Source organism: Pleurodeles waltl, chromosome 6 (assembly GCF_031143425.1).
Source record: "Pleurodeles waltl isolate 20211129_DDA chromosome 6, aPleWal1.hap1.20221129, whole genome shotgun sequence".
Taxonomy (NCBI): Eukaryota; Metazoa; Chordata; class Amphibia; order Caudata; family Salamandridae; genus Pleurodeles; species Pleurodeles waltl.
The window spans coordinates 1,609,829,782-1,609,849,423 of NC_090445.1; the positions used below are offsets into that span (position 1 = coordinate 1,609,829,782).

Here is a 19,642-nt window from a genome sequence, read left to right on the forward strand (position 1 = left end):
CACTTTTCCGCAGCAGAGACAGAGTAATCTCTGCGGTCTCCAAACTCTGGTCCACCCGCTTTTAAATTCGGCAGGCAGACAATTACGTTGGGAGTAAGAATACTGCGTTGCGACGGAATATACTTACTGCCAACATATAAATAGGACCTAAGTGCCTCACCCAAGCATTAATCGGAATGCATTATGACACAGAGTACACATAACCCAATGGTAAGAATGGCTATTAGGTGGTCGTCTGGGAAGGGCAGGAGAGAATATGGTGTGCTTTGGGAACAGCTCATGTGCCTCAGCAGGTTCCTTACAGAAAGCAGCAATGACATTTAATATTTTGGTTTCATATAGTTTTTTCATTAGACGTGCTATTGTACTGTTTGTTTTTTTACATTGTATACTAATAGTGATAAAGCTTATTGTCACACTTATAACAATAATACTGACGAGAGCCTCGCAAATGTATTAAAATTGCCATGATTATTATTAAGATTATTCATAAAATCAGTATAACTGTTGCCATGATTTCTTTGTATTTTTATTTTTGTCAACTAAGTTTTGTCATTGTTTTGTTCTTGTATTCATGTGTTGAAATTGTGTTAACTTTCTGGTTACGTCATTTGTGCTGCGAGGTGACACAGCAGAGTGTTCCGAGTCTCCATTTTGCAGTGATTCTTTAGCATAAAATGATTTGCGTCACATTTTACTGTAACTCAGTGATACATCGCTCTACTATTGTGGGGCAGAGGGGAGGGTTTGCTGAGCCTGCCCCATTCACCTAAGATGTAGCCAATCAGTGTGGCTACTACATGCTTGCAGGATGCAGTCACGGGCCCACCCACTGTGCTAAAACCATGCCCATCTCGAGCTACCCAAAACACAAAAACAGCATCCTCGCCTGAGCATGCAGGGCACGAGAGGTTTGTGAATACCTGGTGTAGGCAAAGATTGCACAACACTTAATAGCTGTAAATATCACATGTAAAGTAAAATGGGCATGAAAAATGCCTGGATCAAAACCAACTACAGGACATGAAGTGTTAAGAAATTCCCATTTTAATTTAATGAAGATGATGGCCAGGCTTGGTTGACCTCAGTTCAGGAGCAGTCGAAGCGGCGGAAAATATTTACTTGCTAGTGATTACAGAGTATAGATGTGAGTAATCACGGTAGTGGAGAAGGAAGGGTCCCCTTGTAATGTTCTGGGCGACACCCCTTTTATTGTATTTTAGGGTTTACCCGATTTTTCACATTATTCCCCTCTTTGCAACATTAAGGAAGTGTGAAGGAAAATCAAACATTTTCTACTAACTGAAGTAAGCGCAAGAAGGAACTATACATAAATACATAAATAAAGATCTGGTGAGCTTTTAGCGAAGTTCCCTTCTCAGCCATTGCCTGTTTAAAGCCTCTCTCCTAAAACAAGTCACTTTAAAAACACATGCTATGGAGAACTACTCTTTCAGATGGTCTGGTTTCTGCCTTTCCCCTGTTCCATCATAACAATGTGAGGGCTGCACTTTAAAGATAAATGTAGGGCCTCAGGTCTGCAAGTAAGCTGCCTCTTATTGGCACCAACTGTTTATACACATATAATATTTTTCAAAAATGTGTTATAAGTGTTCCAATTCAGCATATCATGTGTTATGTATATGCCAAAATGTTACTGTTTTGTTGAACTGTGCATCACAAAGCTATAGTGTAGCAGAAGGTAAACACCTTTGAACAAGCATAAGTAAGGCGAATATATGTTGTTTACATTTTGAGTTCTAACTAAATTATTTTTAAACATCTGTGACTGTGAAAAACCCCACATAAAATAATTGTGTCAATTTTGAATGCAAACTATGAGACAAAGAATATAATGAGACATGATTCAGCGTACTTTTGAGATGTAAAATAGTCCCTCATGCAACCCAACAGAAGCGCAGGAGGCAGAATCATTCATTAAACAGCCAGTGGCTTGGGATGAGAGTGAAATATGCCCCCTGAATTAAGCAAACCCTGCTCAAATTATATTGTAAAGAACTGGTAACAGTAGGTCGTGAAGACATCTTCAAGACCTAAATATAACATGTGCCCAAACAATAATAAGTTATGTGCATTTCATAATGCAACAAACATTGCAGCACTTAAGACTGGAAACTAAATTAGTGGCACCAAGAGCATTTTATGTTATCCAGCTGTCTACCTGTGTTTTGTTACTCAACACTGTGCTCACTACCTTGCTTGAAAGTCATGTCGTCACCAAAGCATGTGAGCACACACAGCTGGCTGTGTACACAACATCCTGTGACATTTTTTACCCCAAGGTCTGGTGCTCTGGTCTCCCAAACACCCGGGATGCTAGATATCAAAATGCCAAGGGCACCTCCATGCCGGCAGGTCACTATGCACACTTCACATGTCCTCTCTCTGCTTATGTCTCTGCAGATGCTGAATCTCTTTGTTGCTGTCATCATGGACAATTTTGAGTATCTGACTCGCGATTCGTCCATCCTGGGTCCTCATCATCTTGATGAATTTATCCGAGTTTGGGCAGAGTATGACCCTGCAGCCTGGTACGTAGAAAATATGCACTGAAGGTGTTGGTCTTACAGTGACAGAGGGTGGGCGAGGGGAGCAGAGGTTTAAAGGCCGAACTGTACGAGAATCAAAATCAAGGCAAAACTGCTTTTGAGACTGCACTACTCTGGGACAGCAGGATGGTAACCCAGGGCTCCCACCCTTCGTGCCACTCCTAACTTTTATGCCGATTTACGTAAGACACATGCCATCTTCCTGATCCAATGATCTACCTTTTAAATATGCACATTGAAGCTGTATAATGCACATCGATATTAATAGCAAACCAAACAGTAGGTTAGATCTAAATCATGTCTGTAGCAGAGTAGACAGAACTCTGGAAGTAAAGGGGGTCATTTAGACTCTGGAATATGGTTTGCTGCTCCAATGACCTAAGCCCACCTGGGGGAGGGCTGTACATCCTCTTTAGAGATCTCCCCATGCTTGATGTGGATCGCCTAGCTGTGAAGGAAGCTGTGCTGCAGCAGCTCTCTTTACAGTACTGCAGGTTTGCCGAGCGGGTGCCATGTTTAAAGTGCTTGCACAGAAAACTTTTCGTGTTTCAAAAATACTACTTCCCAAAGCAAAGGTTTGTTTTCTGTCAACCAAAAACATATGGCCCTGACAACTAGGGAGTTTTCTTCCTTCTCATGGAGGCCACTCTTTATTTTCCCTTACTGTGTCTTACAAGCATCGCATGGTGGACACCAACACGGTTAACTATTGACAATGTGGGGTGAACATCACTGTGACCTGGTGACCATTTGGTAGGTGGTTCGCCATGTCAAAGACTTAAAAAGACAGGGCCAGTAGAGGATCTGCTGGTGTGAACCTGGTGCTTTCCCTTAACCCTAACTAGCCCTTGGAAACTGTATGTTTAGTGGGTTGGGACTTCCACTAATTTATAGTGGTGCTCCCACTCTGTCATATTCTAAATGATGCCAAAGCCTCTTAACATTCCTGTGCAGTTGGCAGTAGGATACAAAAGGCAAGAGAGTATGTCAAATACTGCTGCACATATGTCTGACAGAGTTCAAACCCTCCTTTCAGGATGCGGCCATCCCTCGAGGCAATCTGCTGTGAAGTGACAATCTCCATTTTTTTCATTTCATTGGACAAGGACATTACCATTTTAATCCACATGCTCAGACCGGAGATGCAAAACTCTTGCAGGGCCTATCAACACCAAAATTCACAGCACACTTTTACAATGGTCTTAAGCAGCTGCACATCCCAGCTTTACAGTATGACATCCAGAAGGTGGATTCTGGAATTGTCTCATGACGAGGGCTCATGGAAGGTATGGTAGAGTAACCTCCTGACTTGCATGGAAGCCCAAAGCAACCTCTGAGACAATCCCTACGTTGAATGCAGACCCAGCCTATGGGGATAAACCAGAACAGCACACCTACCCAGCAAGGCATTGTCACCATCGGCAGATAACATACCTTCAATGTGAGATATTTTACTTTACTGTCATAGAAGGGAATTGTTAGGTAGTATCTTTTAGGAATATAAAATGAGATGGCGGTTAGTCCCTAACGGCTGTAGATAGCCCCTCAAAGGTTGGCTTTCTTGGCCCTCTAGATGCTAGCCCTATTCTGTATTTGCCATGGATGCTGGTGGTAGCTACTGCAGTCTCTATGCAGCTACCACCAGCTGGATTGGAGCCACCACTACCTGACCCCTGAGGAACGAGTCAGAAAAAGTGTGCAGAGATAGGTGGACAGCCAGTAGGAGGATCAGTGACTCTATGATGGTGGCCAAAATCCCTAAGTATATCTGGCCCTAACTGTAGCCCTATATCAATGCCCGCTGGCCTTAGTCATTATTAGTTTGGGGAGGCAGAAAATAACCAGGCAATAATCCTGTTAGCATTCACCCACAGTGCTCAATGTTGCAGCAGGTGCTGGACCAGGGGAACCAGGTGTAAACAAAATCATGGCACTATGAAGATATAGGCACATTGCAGGGAGACAAAAAAGATGCAGCCACCATTCGTAATGCATGAGCAATATACTGAAGGAACCAGTACAGAGCCTTTCAGTAACCGATGGCCAAGATATCATCCATGTCCACCGGCACCTGGATCCATTCCTTGTCTGTGGCCTGGGACCTCTGCAGCTCTCTCGTTAAGGATTCGGTCAGCTTGGTATACCTTGTCTCCTGGCTAGCCAAGTCTAGTAAAGTGTAAATAAAGAACAGGCTGTCCTATGGTTTAATAAAAACTTATGGGTGATTAGAAACTGAAAACCCATCCTTTGTGCTCAGGTTGGAAGGGGTTAGAAACAGGCGAGGACCTGTCAGCAATGAAGCGGAGCAACCCTTATTGTCTATCCCTGTCTAGTAATCACTAGTTTCCAATCCTCCTAAAATGCTTCCTCCCATGCTTGATAAAGAAAGGACATAGACTTGTTGCTACCTCCTCATGATCACTCCTGTACAGGTCTGTAGGCATAGTCAGGACTGCTGCCGACCCCTCAAGGAGAAGATAAGGGATGCCTATGAGGCCCTTCCCCTTAAAGGGTTTAGACTGAAGTCTACCGTTGTTTAACAGGATACATCACTTGCACAGCTGTATGAGGAAGGAATACAGCCCAACCCGAACCTTAGGGCTGCCCTTAAATAGCTGGTCATGACTCTTATTCTTAAAAGCTTTAAATCCAATATGCACAATTCAAGATATCACTTTTTAAAGGTTTAGATGAGTCTCAGTCCTTAAGAGTCAGTGGCTGTATCCTTTTGACACACAGTACCTGGGATGTGTTAAAAATAATGATGCAGAGGGACCGCAGAGTAGGAGTTGTGTCAAAAACTACAGCGATGTGTCGATTTTTCAGGTGCGGCAAAGGCAATGCGTTGTTTCTTTCCACGCTGCAAGGTGATGCATTGGTTTCCAGGGGTTCAGCCTTGATTCCTCACTGCGATACGGGGATACTTTGGCACCCAGGGATGATGCGTGGAAAACCCATAACAAGTTGAGAAGCGGCAACAGGCTCTGCTTCGATTTGCCAGGTGATGCAGTGATTTTTCAGCCGTGAGACAGGCGCTGTGTTGATCTGGCAGTCGTTGCATCAAATTTTGCAGGTGTTGCATCGATTTTCCGATGCACTGGATTTTCTTCCCTGTGGTGAAGTCTTCAATAGCTCTGAGACCTCAGAACAGGAGGCACGCTCAACCCAAGCCCTTGGAGAGCACTTGTGGAGGAAGGCAGAGTCTTCCAGCAGAGTCAGGGGTCATCAGGCAGAGTCCTTCCAGCAAGCCAGTCCTGACAAGTCCTTTGGGCAGCCCCTCTGAGAGGGTCCAGTTGTGGGTCCAGAAGATTTGTTGGAGTCACAGACCCAGTATATACACCCAAAAGTGCCTTTGAAGTGGAGGCAACTTCAAAGAGTGGTTTGAAGTGCACAAGTTCCCCTTTCAACCCAGCCCTGTCTGCCAGGAGCCCTGTGGGGGGTCATCAGTCCTTTGTGTGAGGTCAGGCCACTGACCTTTGGAGTGTAAGTGAGTGCCCCTCCACCCTTCCTGCCCAGGTAAACCCATATGTATGCAGCTGAATGCAGATGCAGCTGAGTGTCCTGTGTTTATGGCTCTCTGGGTGGATTGCACAAGGGGAGCTGTCAACAGGCACAGATGAGATGTGGATTGGAGACAGCCTGTAAGGCACAGATGGCAGTATGTGCATAGCAATGCCTACCTTCTAAAAGTGGCATTTCTGAAATAGTAGTTGTAGGAAGCTGGCCTGCTGTGTGGTGGGTACCTGAGGTACTTACACCTTATACTAGGTCCAGGTATCCCCTATTAGTGTAGTGTAGGCAGTGTCTAGAAGCCAGGCTCTCTAGGGGTAGCTGTGGATGAGCAGTCAAGGCTTATCTAGGAGACATGCGAAGCTCATGAAATACCACTGTAGTCACACAGCATTTACACACATGAAAGAAAACACTGTTACAAAAATAAAGGTACACAATTGCAAAAAAGTACTAGAGAGGAAATCCTCCAATAGGACGAAAGTAACACACTAGATATGTACACTAGTAATCAGTAATAGGCATAAAAAGTGATAAAAAATAGTGCAAATGCAAATAGAAAATAGTGACCCTAAGGGGAGCCCAAATCATACACTAAAGAAATGGAATGTGAATGTAGAGGGGTGCTAGGGAAACCAGGAAACCCCACAGGTAAGTACCACAGTGCCTCCCCCCAGCAACCAGGAAGAAAGGAGTAAGTTACTGGAGTTTCCTCAAACCACCCAAAAGGAAGGAAAAGTAGAAAATGCAACACCCAGACAAGACTGCAAGAAACCAGCGGTGGATTCCTGAAGAGGAAGAACTTTGGAAGAAGGGTATCAAGTCCAGAAGTCATAGAAGAGTCCAGGGGGAGCCTGGAGCTACTACACACCCAGCTGTGGTTGCAGGGGTTAGTTGACGGTAGGAGGAAGTCAGTCAAGAATGCAGCCAGGGAGCAGGTGAAGAGTTCCTAGAGGATGCTGTTGACGACCCACACGGGATGGATGATTGCAGTCAGTCAGTGGCATGAGAAAGCCACCAACAAGCCTGGGCAAAGGCAGAAGTCGAAGTGAAGCAAAAGTGGAGTTGCTGGTGACCAGCAAGGTCCAGGAGGACTCAACCCACGGGAGGAGTCCTATGGGGAACCTCAGCAAGGCAGAGAGTCGACAGAGGAAGAGTCAGCCCCCACAGGAGACCCACTGGACGAGGAACTATGAGTCGAGAGGAGTCCACGCAGCACAACTGTAAAAGGGTCCCATACCACAGGAGAAGCATGCCACAGGGCTGTGAGTCACAGGAAGGAGTGCTGGGGGCTGAGGCTAAACGGAGCCTGAAGATCTCTTGGAGGAGATGCAAACAAGCCTTCGTAGCTGCAAGAGATGCAGTGCACAGGAGTACTGTCCTGCATGGGAAGGCAAGAGCTCGGCTCCACCAAAGTTTGACAGCTGGCAGAGAGGACCAAGAGGACTACTCCGGACCACCACCCCTGGTGCAGGATCCATGCAACTCGGGATGAGAGGAGATCCACGCAGCCGGTTGTTGTTGCAATTGGTGCTTGCGGATGCAGGGGAGTGATTCCTTCACTCCAAGGGAGAATCCTTCTTCCTTCTCATGCAGACTGAAGAATTGCCACGTTGAGAGGATGCACACCTGGGGAAATGGAAGGAGAAGTGGAAACAATGTTGCAAGCAGAGTCTTCGTCATGGATGCAGAATGTTGGTTCCTGGAGGGTCCAGTCGTGGTTCCAGTGGCTAGAAGTTGAAGTAAAGGTTGCAGAGGATTCCTGCAGAAATCTTGCAAGCCAAATCTGAGGACCCACCCAAGAGAGAGACCCCTAAATAGCCCGGAAAGGGGGATTGGTCACCTAACCAGGTGACCACCTATCAGGAGGGGTCTCTGACGTCACCTGCCTGACGTGGACACTCAGATGCTCCCAGAGGTCCCTGCCAACTTTGGATTTAAGGTGACAGAACCCAGGGACTCTCTGGAGGAGCTCTGAGCACGACCCCTGGGGTGGTGAGGGACAGGGGAGTAGTCACTCCCCTTTCCATTGTCCAGTTTCATGCCATAGCAGGGACTGGACGTCCCTAACCGGTGTAGACTGGTTTATGCATGGAGGGCACCAAATGTGCTCTTCAAAGCATACCAGTGGCTTGGGGAAGCTACCCCTCCCAAGCATGTAACACCTATTTCTAATGGGAGAATGGTGTTATCCCCTCTCCCAAAGGAAATCCTTTGTTAGCCTTCCTGGGCTTGAGCTGTTTAAGCAGCAGGAGGGCAGAAACCTGTCTGAGGGAAGGCAGCAGCTTGGGCTGCCCAGAAAACCCCAGAGGGTGGTAGGAGCAATGCTGGGGGTCCTCTGGGAAGACCCCAGAGTGCACAGAATCATACCTCCAATACTGGCAACAGTATTGGGGTATGATTCTGACATGTTTGATAGCAAACATGCCTAGGTTTGGAGTTACCATTATGTAGCTGGACATAGGTAATGACCTTTGTCCAGTACACGCATAAAATGGCATCCCCGCACTCACAAACTCCTGGAAAATGGAACTGGCATTCATGGGGGCACCTCTGTTAGTATAGGGGTGCCCTCACACACAGGTGCTTGCACCCTGCCCTATGGGCTAGAAGGGCCTGCCTTAGGGGTGACTTACAGTGACCTGGTGGAGTGACCTGTAGTGAAAAGTGTGCATGCACCCTTTCATGCAGGCCGCAATGGCAGGCCTGCAGATACACTTTGCATGGGCTCCCCATGGGTGGCATAATACATGCTGCAGCCCATGGGGATCCCCTGGTAACCCAATGCCCTGGGTACCATATACTAGGGACTTACATGGGGGCTCCAGTATACCAGATGTAGAATGAAAGTAACCAAGTTTAAAGGGGAAAGAGCATAATCACTGTGGTCCTGGTTAGCAGGATCCCAGCAACACAGTCAATCACACTGACAACAGGCAGAAAATGGGGGTAACCATGCCAAGAAAGAGGGTACTTTCCTACAGTAATGTAGAATCCAACTTTACCTGTAAGTAGGATTTCTCACTACCAATCCAACCCTACCAAACATGACAATGACCCTCCTCTCAGATCAGAAATTACCACTTAAAAGTATATAAGGGAGTTTCTAATGCTGGCATATGAGAGGAGCAGGCTTCACAGTAGTGATAAATGAATTTGGGTGTTTTTCACTTCCAGGACATGTAAAACTTAACAGTACATGTCTTGCCTTTTACTTACATAGCACCCTGCCCTATGGGCTACTTAGGGCCTATCTTAGGAGTTACTTATATGTAATAAAAGGGAAATTTAAGGCTTGGCAAGTAGTGTTAAATGCCAGGTCGAAGTGGCAGTGAAACTGCACACACAGGCCTGGCAATGGCAGACCTGAGGCATGATTAGGGAGCTACTTATGTGTGTGGCACAATCAGTTCTGCAGGCCCACTAGTAGAATCTAATGTATAGGCCCTGGGCACATCTAGTGAACTTTACTAGGGACTTGTAGGTAAATTAAATATGCCAAATGGGTATGAGCCAATGCTATCATGTTTTAGGGAGAGAGCACATGCATTTTGGCACTGGTTAGCAGTGGTAAAGTTCCTAGAGCCCTAAAGCCAAGAAAAACGAGGTCAGAAAAAGAGGAAGGCAAAACGTTTGTGGTGACCCTTCAGAGAGGGCCATTTTCTTACATTTTGCAGCTAATCTCCAGAACTGAATTGACCCAGGGAAAGTATCCCAAGAAGGCAGTTATTTTGTCCTCTGCTCACCTTCAGATCCCTAAGATGAAATATTTCTCAGCCATCGCAGTGGCTTCTGATGCCAGGCTGGTTAGTTGCTCTCAGATACCCAAGAAACATCTTTGTCTACGCGTCCATACTAGTCAAACTTTGCTAAAAATATTTACCTTGCCTGAAGGGCACTAGACAGACATGAAAAGCCTTTAAGCAAAGAATGAGAAGCATAACTGTATTTTCTCCCTACATGCACTGCACATTCGAGCACTGTGTAACACTAATTTAGGAGAAGGTGAATTCACTTGCTCTTCATTCCACTGCACTAGGGCAGATCAGTTTCTATCCTCAGTGAGAAGCACTTTGGACTGTGACATATTGGGATGCGTAGATAGTCTTAAACAATGAGACCCCCTATGTTGGTGAAATTTGTTATATCATTGAAAATGCTTGCATTCTTCTCTTGCACAACACAATCCAGTCCTAGAGCCTCTCAAACATCCACTATGTGCCTTAGAAAAAGCCTTGAAGAAAAATGTATGTGTGCCTGCTGCTTCGACTGTGGCTGAAGGGGGTGTTGGGGAGAGGAGCTCTCACACTGCTCTTCGCACAAGCGATCCAGGGTTGCTGTGCCGGTTATAACTCCATCACTGCAAACAAGGGGTGATTAGAAGCCGCAGGACTACAGGACACAATGTTAGTGACCGAAATGTGTTCATCTTTAAACGCCAAGATTTCAGTCTAATACGAATGTATGAGTCATTGGTCGTTACAATCTCCCACTGCTCATTTATAGTCAATGACATATGTTCTGGTTGTGGGCCATTGGTGTGTGTCTCAATTAAATAATACAGATGTTTGCTCAAATGTGAACAAGCAAGTGTTGAGTGACCAATAACATATTTTTTTAAAGTGCACTCTGCAGGTGACTGATGAAGTTATTTCCATAAACGCTAGTCATGCCCTTAATGAACGTATTTCTTTATAATTAAACAAACAGTTGCATTGAATATTTCCAGAAGGAAAGAAGTGACATTTTAGCATGTGATATCTGCAGACCTTGGCATGCAATTCAGACCGGGTAGCACAATGCCTGGCCGAACGAGTACAGTCATGTGGTGTCCCTTTTCTGTTTTTCCTTGCAATGTATGTTTCACCATTATAGTTGTTTTTAAAATGTTTTATTAAAAAATTAAAAAAAGCAGATACCTCCAGTATTGCTGGCAGTGTTTGTAGAGCGTACCCCTATGCTTTATCACTCCCTCAGCACCTCTGGGATTGCTTCTGCAGAGTGGTTTACAGAGCAACAACACTTTACGCCAAATGCTAATCATGCTGTGAGAAAGCAGACACCGTAACATTCAGCAGTAGCAGTGCTTAAAATGGGCCGGTACCGTCCGGTACTGAGTACCGGCACTTTTTTATTTTGAGAGAGAGAGTATCTGCACTTCTCCTGAAAAACGTAATACTTTCAATTGGAGAGTACAGGCACTTCTCAGAAACAGGCAGGTACTCTGACACAGAGTACCTGCACTTCTGTTTTTCCCTTTCAAGCACTGAACAGTAGTATTGCCATTCTGGTGCAATGTGATATCTTCCAAACCGTAAACCTTTCAGCAAGTCACCATGGCTGCTTTAGCACAGCCTGCTAGGAATCTTTTAATGAGCTAATAAAAATGCCCACTTTTTAGAAAAGAGCAAGAAACCGTGCTTTATAAGACAAACTAACATAAAGTGCATTTTAAGACGTAATCGTGGATTATTCCAAGATAGGAAAATGTAAACCTTGTTCTTTGAAAGTTTACTTAATCTTTAAAACTGTTAAAAATGTTAGGTTATGTTTCTCAGCATTTTCCATACTGTGTCATAGTTTCGTTCTTGTGATACAAGGCAGAGGGGCAGAGGATGGTGGCTCGAATGTGAGGGCGGGAAATGTTTTACCTGATGAAAAAGGTTTTTCTTTCTTATTTGTTAATACATTGTCAATCAGTCACAATCTCGAGTTCAGTTTTAATGAAATGTAAACATATCATGTAAAAAATCTCCATTAACTAAAATAATGACTAACAAAAATAAAGAGGGGACAAAATAAAGGATGTATTTACATTTGAGAAAATGCAGGTTTGAACTGAATTGAGATTGAAGCAAGCATTAATGCAAGGGGATTATAATGCAAGATAATAAGGGTAAGGAGACATTGTTGTGTTAGGATTAATGTCAATTTATACCTGTACCTTTGAAAAATCACTAATTTTCACTCTTTAATTTTGCAACTCGATATTATTAAATTCGAGATTAAAACATAGAGCCAATGTTGTTGCCTTTTCCTGGTCTTCACATACTCATGATTCGAGGTTGAGAGGAGCACTTGTCATGTTTGGGGTGGGCTACATCTTATCAAATTATTTCCATTTTGGTGGCAGTGAGGGCCATATTTATAGGGAGGATAAGTGATGTGTTGGGTGGGTTGTTCCTTGTTTTGTTACACCCTGTGCTGTTCTCTTTCCAGTTACCGAATTCATTATAAGGATATGTACAGTCTGTTACGCGTCATTGCTCCGCCCCTGGGCTTGGGAAAGCAGTGCCCACCTAGGGTGGCCTACAAGGTTTGGCATTTCAAGAGGATGGCCCAGCTCTTTGTATGCTAGCTGGGAATGAACTGCCAATGGAATCATTGGCTAGCCTGCGCCTGAGTGAGAATGAGATGCACATATTCCCTCGGCCCCTACCCCTTCCCAACTCCCTGTCCCGCTTACATGGCATAGGCACTGCTTATGAGACTGAGGCCTTTGACCTTTGATCCATGTATTTGCTTCTTGTATAGAAGAACTGCAGTTCTACACTTCTTTTGAAGTAAACTTTAAAACATTTGGGTGTGCAAGGGCATAGTCTTTTCAAAGTTCAGAGTAAGGAGTTATATATCTTGCATACAGTGCCTTTCTTCTAATGAGACATTTGTATGGGCTCGGAGAGCAGAAGAAATATTTGAAGATGTCTCGCCTAATAGAGAATGCCATTGGAGTGCCCTCGATTGGGCTCCCTTTCTGCATGCAATGGGTTCCTACAGGCCCGAGAGTGTCAAACATATCTCTTTCTTTCTCACTTTCTCTCGCTATCTCTCTCTTCCTTTTTTGCTCTCTCTTTCTGCAGCAGATTGCTCACAATGTTAGACTTGGGAAGTGCACAATGTCTTGGTCAAAATATTGACCTTCAGAAATATCGACTCCACAATATCAATTACTACTATATTGTCACAGTAAACAGATTTGGAGTAAACAATACTGAGGGACTGATTTAGAACTCGGCAGATGGGTTACTCCATCACAACGGTGATGAATATCTGGTCACCCGAAACCTAAATCCCATAGGATAGAATGGAATTTAGATTTCAGCAGATGGGATATCCGTCATTGTTGGGATGGAGTAACCCGTCTGCTGAGTTGTAAATCAGGCTCCAAATCTATACTTTCCTACATTACTTACTTTGACAAAAGATATTGTGGTAGTTGTTATAGTCGATTTAATGATTTTGTAGCTGGACATTGCCGACCACAATATTGTGACACATACCTGGGCTAGGTGTGACCCTAAAAAATTCTATTCCTGCAGAAGAAGATGTTTTGTTCCTAGACTTCTGTCGCTAATGACAATAGATTTAATTGAACTTGGTGTATCCTTGGAGTTCTCCCTTTGCAAAGAATGAGTTGCTAGGGGATATAAAATCCCCTCCGACAGAAGAAGGCTTACTATGGACAGCTGTGTTGTTTATATAGTTTGCTCCCTGCAAACAATATTTTTCCTTTGCCCTGACAATGTCCTTACAGCAGCTCTCTCCATGTAGATATTGGGTTCCCAATGACCTGGGCATGTCCTAAGAGCACTCGTCCCATAGAAGTTTGGCTTCTGTTGACCTGACCATGTCCCTACAGCTCTTGCTGCAGCTACTGGATTTCCACCGAACTTGTCATCCTACAGACATTTTATTGACCTGGGCGTGTCCTTTAAGTGCTGTTAGTTCAGATAGTGTGTTTCTGTTAACCCCAAGATGCAACTAGAGCTGCAATCTTGCTGATAATGGTTTTTCATTAGCTTGAAAACTTTCTCTAGAGCTCTCTTCCTACAGACAATGGATTTCTAATGGCCTGGACATGTTGTCAGAACTGCCTTCATAAAGTTAGGCTTCTATTGGCCTGGGTACATCCTTTCTTCCCGCAAAATATGAGTTTAAAGGAGCTGTGGACATCCTAAGATGTCTCCCTTCACAGTGGCGTTTCATAATTGGTGATGCAACCTTTTTCTTAACTTTGTGCAGCTTACATTGTCTCCTACTGTATTCGCTGCTTTACCAGGCCCAGGACCTTACCTAGCAACGTTCCTTTGTCTGCTGTTCAGTTGGGATGGAAAACTTGTGCAAGGTACTTTCTACCTAAAGGCCCTGATTGTCACGGATTTGATGTTAACCACGGGCTCAGTGACTGGACTGTGCTCATGACAAAGGATAGGTTGGGATCTGTAGCACAGCAGACCAAAGAATGAGCTATTTTTCTCAATGGACTTACGAACTGAGTTCTACTATACTACTAAGAGCACTGTTTCTTGATGGGGCAGAGGGTACGCTGTGCCGTATTACAAAGCAGAAACAGAGCTCTGATAGGCGAGGTGACAGAACTACTCTCCTGGGACACACCGAAGGAAATGAGCTCTGGCAGGGGATAGAGCAGAAACAGAGCTACAGACTATGGCACTCACATACATGCCATTACACTCATACACACCTTATGGCAAGCACATAAACGCTGTGGCACTCATGTACACCTTATGGCAAGTGCATACTTCTTATTCAATGACACATATTCATCAGAAATTGCAGATCTTTGACAAGATACCAATAAAGTTTTCTCCAAAGAGGAGGCAAGTGAAGACAAATTCACCTTTTTCACCTTCAACGTAGTTATTTCTTTCTTCACCCCTTCTTCTTTTCCAGCTTTCTCTTCGTTGTCTTCTTCAACCTGTCAGGCTATTTTTCTTTGTCTTCTTTTTCCTTTCTTCTGCTTTTCATCTTCACCTTCTCTTTCTTTTCCTGCTTCTACTTATGTTTCACCACCTTCTTATATTTTATTATTACCATTACCTACTCCATCTTTTCCCCATTGCTTCTCTTCTTATTTGACTTCTTCACCTTCTTCCTCACCTTCTTCATATTCACCTTTTTTCTCTCGTGCACCTTCTACTTCACTGCCTTCGCCATCATTCTCTCCATCATTTTCTCTTCTTTTCGTTTCTGCTCCTCATTCTTATTCTTCTTCCCCTTCTCCAACTTCTTCACCATCTAACCTTTGGGTACTATTTTCTCCTTCTTCTCCATAGACACCTTCACCGTTCATCCTCTTTGTCTCCTTTTTCTACCCAATCTTCTTTGCTTCTGTTCCTTTTCCCTCTTGCTCTACCTATACCTCTCCTTTCATCTACTTATTTCCCCTCCTGTCTCCCTCTTTTGTGTCTTGCTTATCCTTCTCCATCTTGTTCGCCTTCACATTCTCATCATTCTCCACCATCTTTACCTTGACCATACCTGCCATTCCCTGCTACCCTTTCAGTTTCTTCTCCTTTTATTGTTTGAGTTTGTAAAGGGATGCCAAACAGTAATCATGGGATACATTCATAGGAAACCAAACACAAGACGAAACGTAACATACAGCAAACCCCAACCTCTGGAGAATGTTTTCTTTATTTTCATCAACTTTGAAACTAATAGGACTAACCATTCATAATTGTCTGCCCAAATTCTGTCCCACTTATTGTTTCTGCCTATCTCTGGGTCTAACTAGCTCTTCTCTGTCCATGTCATGAGACCAGCCTACATTTTTATGTTTACTTATGTATTTATTTATTTGTTCTATAATGCGCTGGCTTGTGGTAGACCATCAAGTTGTGCTGTAGGAATATAAAGAATAAGTTATTCTGAAGTTCACATAGTTAAGGCCTCTACTGTGTTATAGTAGTGTATGGAAGTGCAAACTGAGTTTAGCTGGGTGACTGACTTAGCTCTGATAAATTAAAGAACAAAGACTGATCTCTAATTCATGACCAGCAGGCATGGACCCTTAGGGGAAAGAAAGGTTATGGGATTTACTGCAAACCAGTCATATTATGACCCAGGAAGTCCTACTTACACCAGAAGCAAACACTTGAATCAGAGACCAGTTCTAGTTGCATAATTCTGCCTTCTGCCATTTCCTACCCTCTCCCCTTTCCCAAAAGCATGATGAAATAATGCTTGACATGACTGTTTGTAAATGGAAAAAGAAAAATCCTTCTCTGCTAACATTTCCATCTCAAGCTGGTTCTGTGAGCCTGCATTGACCGGCAAAGAAGGGATGAAGGAGAAGGAACTGCTGCTGCAATATCATCACCACATTTTCCTTTATGGGTGTTTTTTTTGTGAAATGCAAAAAAAAGATGAATTAACCATAATTTGTTTTCTTGTCTGCTTTTCCCCTTTTCCTACTTCTGCTATCTGTGTGTGCATACGTGTGTGGATGGATGTGTTTTTTTCTGTCTGCCTACCCCACTTGCTCTTGCCTCCATCCCCTACGGTACCACAGCGGGCGAATCGGGTACAGTGACATGCAGGAGATGTTGCGGCACATGTCCCCTCCTCTAGGCCTGGGGAAGAAATGCCCTGCCAGAGTGGCCTATAAGGTAGACCTTCCCCTCTCCTTTGGCTCAGCCTCCCCGTCTTCAATTGTTTCTCGGCTACTAACAGGAGCTTCCTCTGTCCAGTGGTGTACCTTGTCTCCGTGGTTGTCCTTAGTGCTTTTTCTCTTTCTCCTAGTGCTTCTATATCTTCCCCAGTGAGTCCCAATATTTTGGTGGTTGAAGTGATTTGCACTATTGTTGTTTTAATGTTTCCTTGGTGCAGTACTGTACATCCAACTATTTTGTTGACTGTCCTCCAGTTCTTGTGCCTCAATGTCCTTTTTACATGGTGCTAAGTGATAGCAACAAAGCTATTGTGCCACCACTGTTCTATGGCTGACCCACAGTACTTTCTGTATGCCTTTGTGCCTTGCAGGTCACTTATTTGTGTATGCCTCTGTTATTTACTCACACTGTTAGCCCCGGGTGTGATGCAAGCTTTGTGTCGCATAGATCTTCTAGTGACACAAGCCATAGGTAGTAGGCAACACTCTACTCCTCGCAGATTACAGTGACACTAGCCTAACAGGAACACTGCCTATTTAATTTTGTTATTTATTTATTAATGTATTTATTTAAATTGACATTGCAAAGGATCTCCACCGAGATCTTTAGTCTCATTGCAACTTCAACAAAGCATTTGACTACAGCCTATAAGATTACAGAATAGTCCACAGTTTATAAAGAAAAAATGATCCCTACTATAGTTGAAAACGAATAATGACAGTCACATTACATAAGCAATTAACTGCATCCAGAATTGTACTGCACATTCGTTTGAAGAAAAAAATGGTTTAATTATTACTTCCTTTCCCTAATAAGTATGGACATCCTAACAAGACATCGGTCAAATCGTGAGCTCTCCATAGGCACAATTTACAAGCTCACTCTTTTACTGGGGCATTATCCAAGTCCTTAATTACAACCCACAGGGAGGTCACCTATCCGAACATGTATAACAAATCTGATTGCATGCTGAAGATTAGTTTCTTAGTGAACATGTGGAGAGCACATTTTAGCACCTTCACAAACATAATAAACTCATTATTAAAATGTCATTCATGAATTTTACTTTTTAAACCACACATATAGATTCATTGAGAGAATGCCTTCTAAAGTAGTGTCAGTTTCCTTCAGTGCTATATTAAACCATGCTTTAGCCCCACTACAGACACTTCCTGCAGATAAAGTATTGTATATGTTCTGCACCTCTTCAGTGACACTCTTGTTTACAGAGTTTACAATAAGACATGTCATGGACTTGCAAAGTAGGTGAATGGTAGCTCTTCTACCCAGTACTGCTAACAGGAACATAAACCTTATAGGAATCTGTGACTAGAGTTAGGTCTCTGGTCCCCAGAGTTCGTAGAAACCAATGTCACATAGCTACAATACAGAAGGAGAGAACTATCTTCCTGCCCCACAGAGCTCACAGTAGCACAGCCTGACTTACACTTACATGACACATTTATTGGCTTTCTTTTCCCACTACATCTCCCTGTCTATTATTTCTGTCACAGCTTAGGCAGGCAGTCCTCTTTTTCAGAATGTGTGTTTATGTGACCATGTGCCTTACGTGCTGCTGATTGTGGAATAAGTGTGTGATTGCCTGCAGGTCTGTGACCTTAGAGCTGTGCATAGGCAAGCCTAACATCTGGTTTGTGTTATGGTGTGTGGTGTGTGAGTTGGAGGAGTGTATGTGCTCTAACAAGTTTCAGGAGAGGGCGCCTCTGCCCTTTCCATTCCGAAGGAGCCTCCTTCTGGTGGTCAAATAATACACACTCACTTGAGAATGTAACTTTAGTTTAACAGACTAGAAAACTCCGAGTTAAAATCCAAAATTATTTACCAGGTGGAATGTATTGTTTAATTCTGCGTACCACTCTTGAGGCAGTCATCCTCCCTATTGAGCCTTTAAGGCAAATTATTGGCAAAGAAACTCTGCACTCATTCTAATTCAAGTCTTAAAATGTTTATTAACAAAAGAAAAATGGCTGAATGTGAATCACATAATCGGTCACCATGGAAGTCTCCTAGTAACATAATACTATTTCTGATCTCAAGAGCAAGATGTTAAAGGGGGTTTAAGCGTCACACACACGTATTTCCACAGTAATCGTGAGCAGTCAAACATGGATCTAGCAGTTGCACTAAGATAATGGTTTACTTCGACAATATTTTACTCCCTTCTCTTGGAAGATGGTAGTAAATTGATGTTAATTGAGTAGGCTTTCAATTCCCATTCCCAGTGGAACTATTTTTAGAGGAGTAATATTGAATAGCAGCCATTTGAGAATGCTTACAATGTTTACTTTCTGAAGCTAGTAATTCACTTTTGAAATATACTGCCAAAGCCCTCGCTAGGTGAAAGAGCATAGAGCTGCTGATACCAGTACTCGGGCGATGCTAGTGGTGCAGAGGGGGGCAGACAAGATGGGCAGACAAGATGTAACTACCCTTACGTGTCGCCTTGCTATTGCATAGTTCGTTGTTTCCGGAGTAAGTGTTCTTAGACAGGTCCACAACACACTTGTAAGGGAGAACTTGTAACCTCTAGATATTAAAGCTCCCATCTGTGACCTGTTATATCTCTTAACATTAGCAAAACTGTTCTTCTGCCAAAACTAAAGAACCTTATATATATCTACACTACATTTTCTTTCTGATGTTTTTAAACATCACAATTAAATGGCAAATGTTTAATACAATGATATGGAGTCTTCAGTTTGTAATCCTTTGGTCAAAAAAGAACTGTGTGAAATGAGTGTGAGAAAAACATTTAGGCCCCTATTTATGAAAAAGTGGCGCATCAGCTCTGATGCGCCACTTTTTTGGCCCCCCTACGGGCACCTAACAGCACCATGGTTTCACCGTATTTATTATACGGCGCACCATGGCGATCGTTAGCACAATAGCATAAAAAATGTTGACGCTATTATGGCGCTTTGCTACACTTGCATCAAAAATGTTGATGCTAGTGTAGCAAAGAACTAGGAGGCCCATAGGTTTCTATAGGAGCGTCATTTTAACATCTGCTGTGAGAAGGCATTAAAAATGACACCACAAATGGTGCAGTGAAATGTGTTAAATTTCACTGCACCATTTTTGCAGGCCTCCTAGCGCCGGAATGCCCCCCTTGCATGCATTATGCCT

The 19,642-nt window shown here is 43.6% G+C and overlaps 1 protein-coding gene across 1 annotated transcript in view; it reads left to right on the plus strand.

Annotated features, from left to right (window-relative positions):
* Positions 1-19,642, plus strand: part of CACNA1B (calcium voltage-gated channel subunit alpha1 B) — an 856,833-nt gene that overhangs the window by 755,524 nt on the left and 81,667 nt on the right. Inside the window, exons 36-37 of the mRNA XM_069241492.1 lie at positions 2,425-2,552; positions 16,396-16,492. Of these exons, the coding sequence (XP_069097593.1) occupies positions 2,425-2,552; positions 16,396-16,492 (225 nt within the window). The remainder of the gene's footprint in view (positions 1-2,424; positions 2,553-16,395; positions 16,493-19,642) is intronic.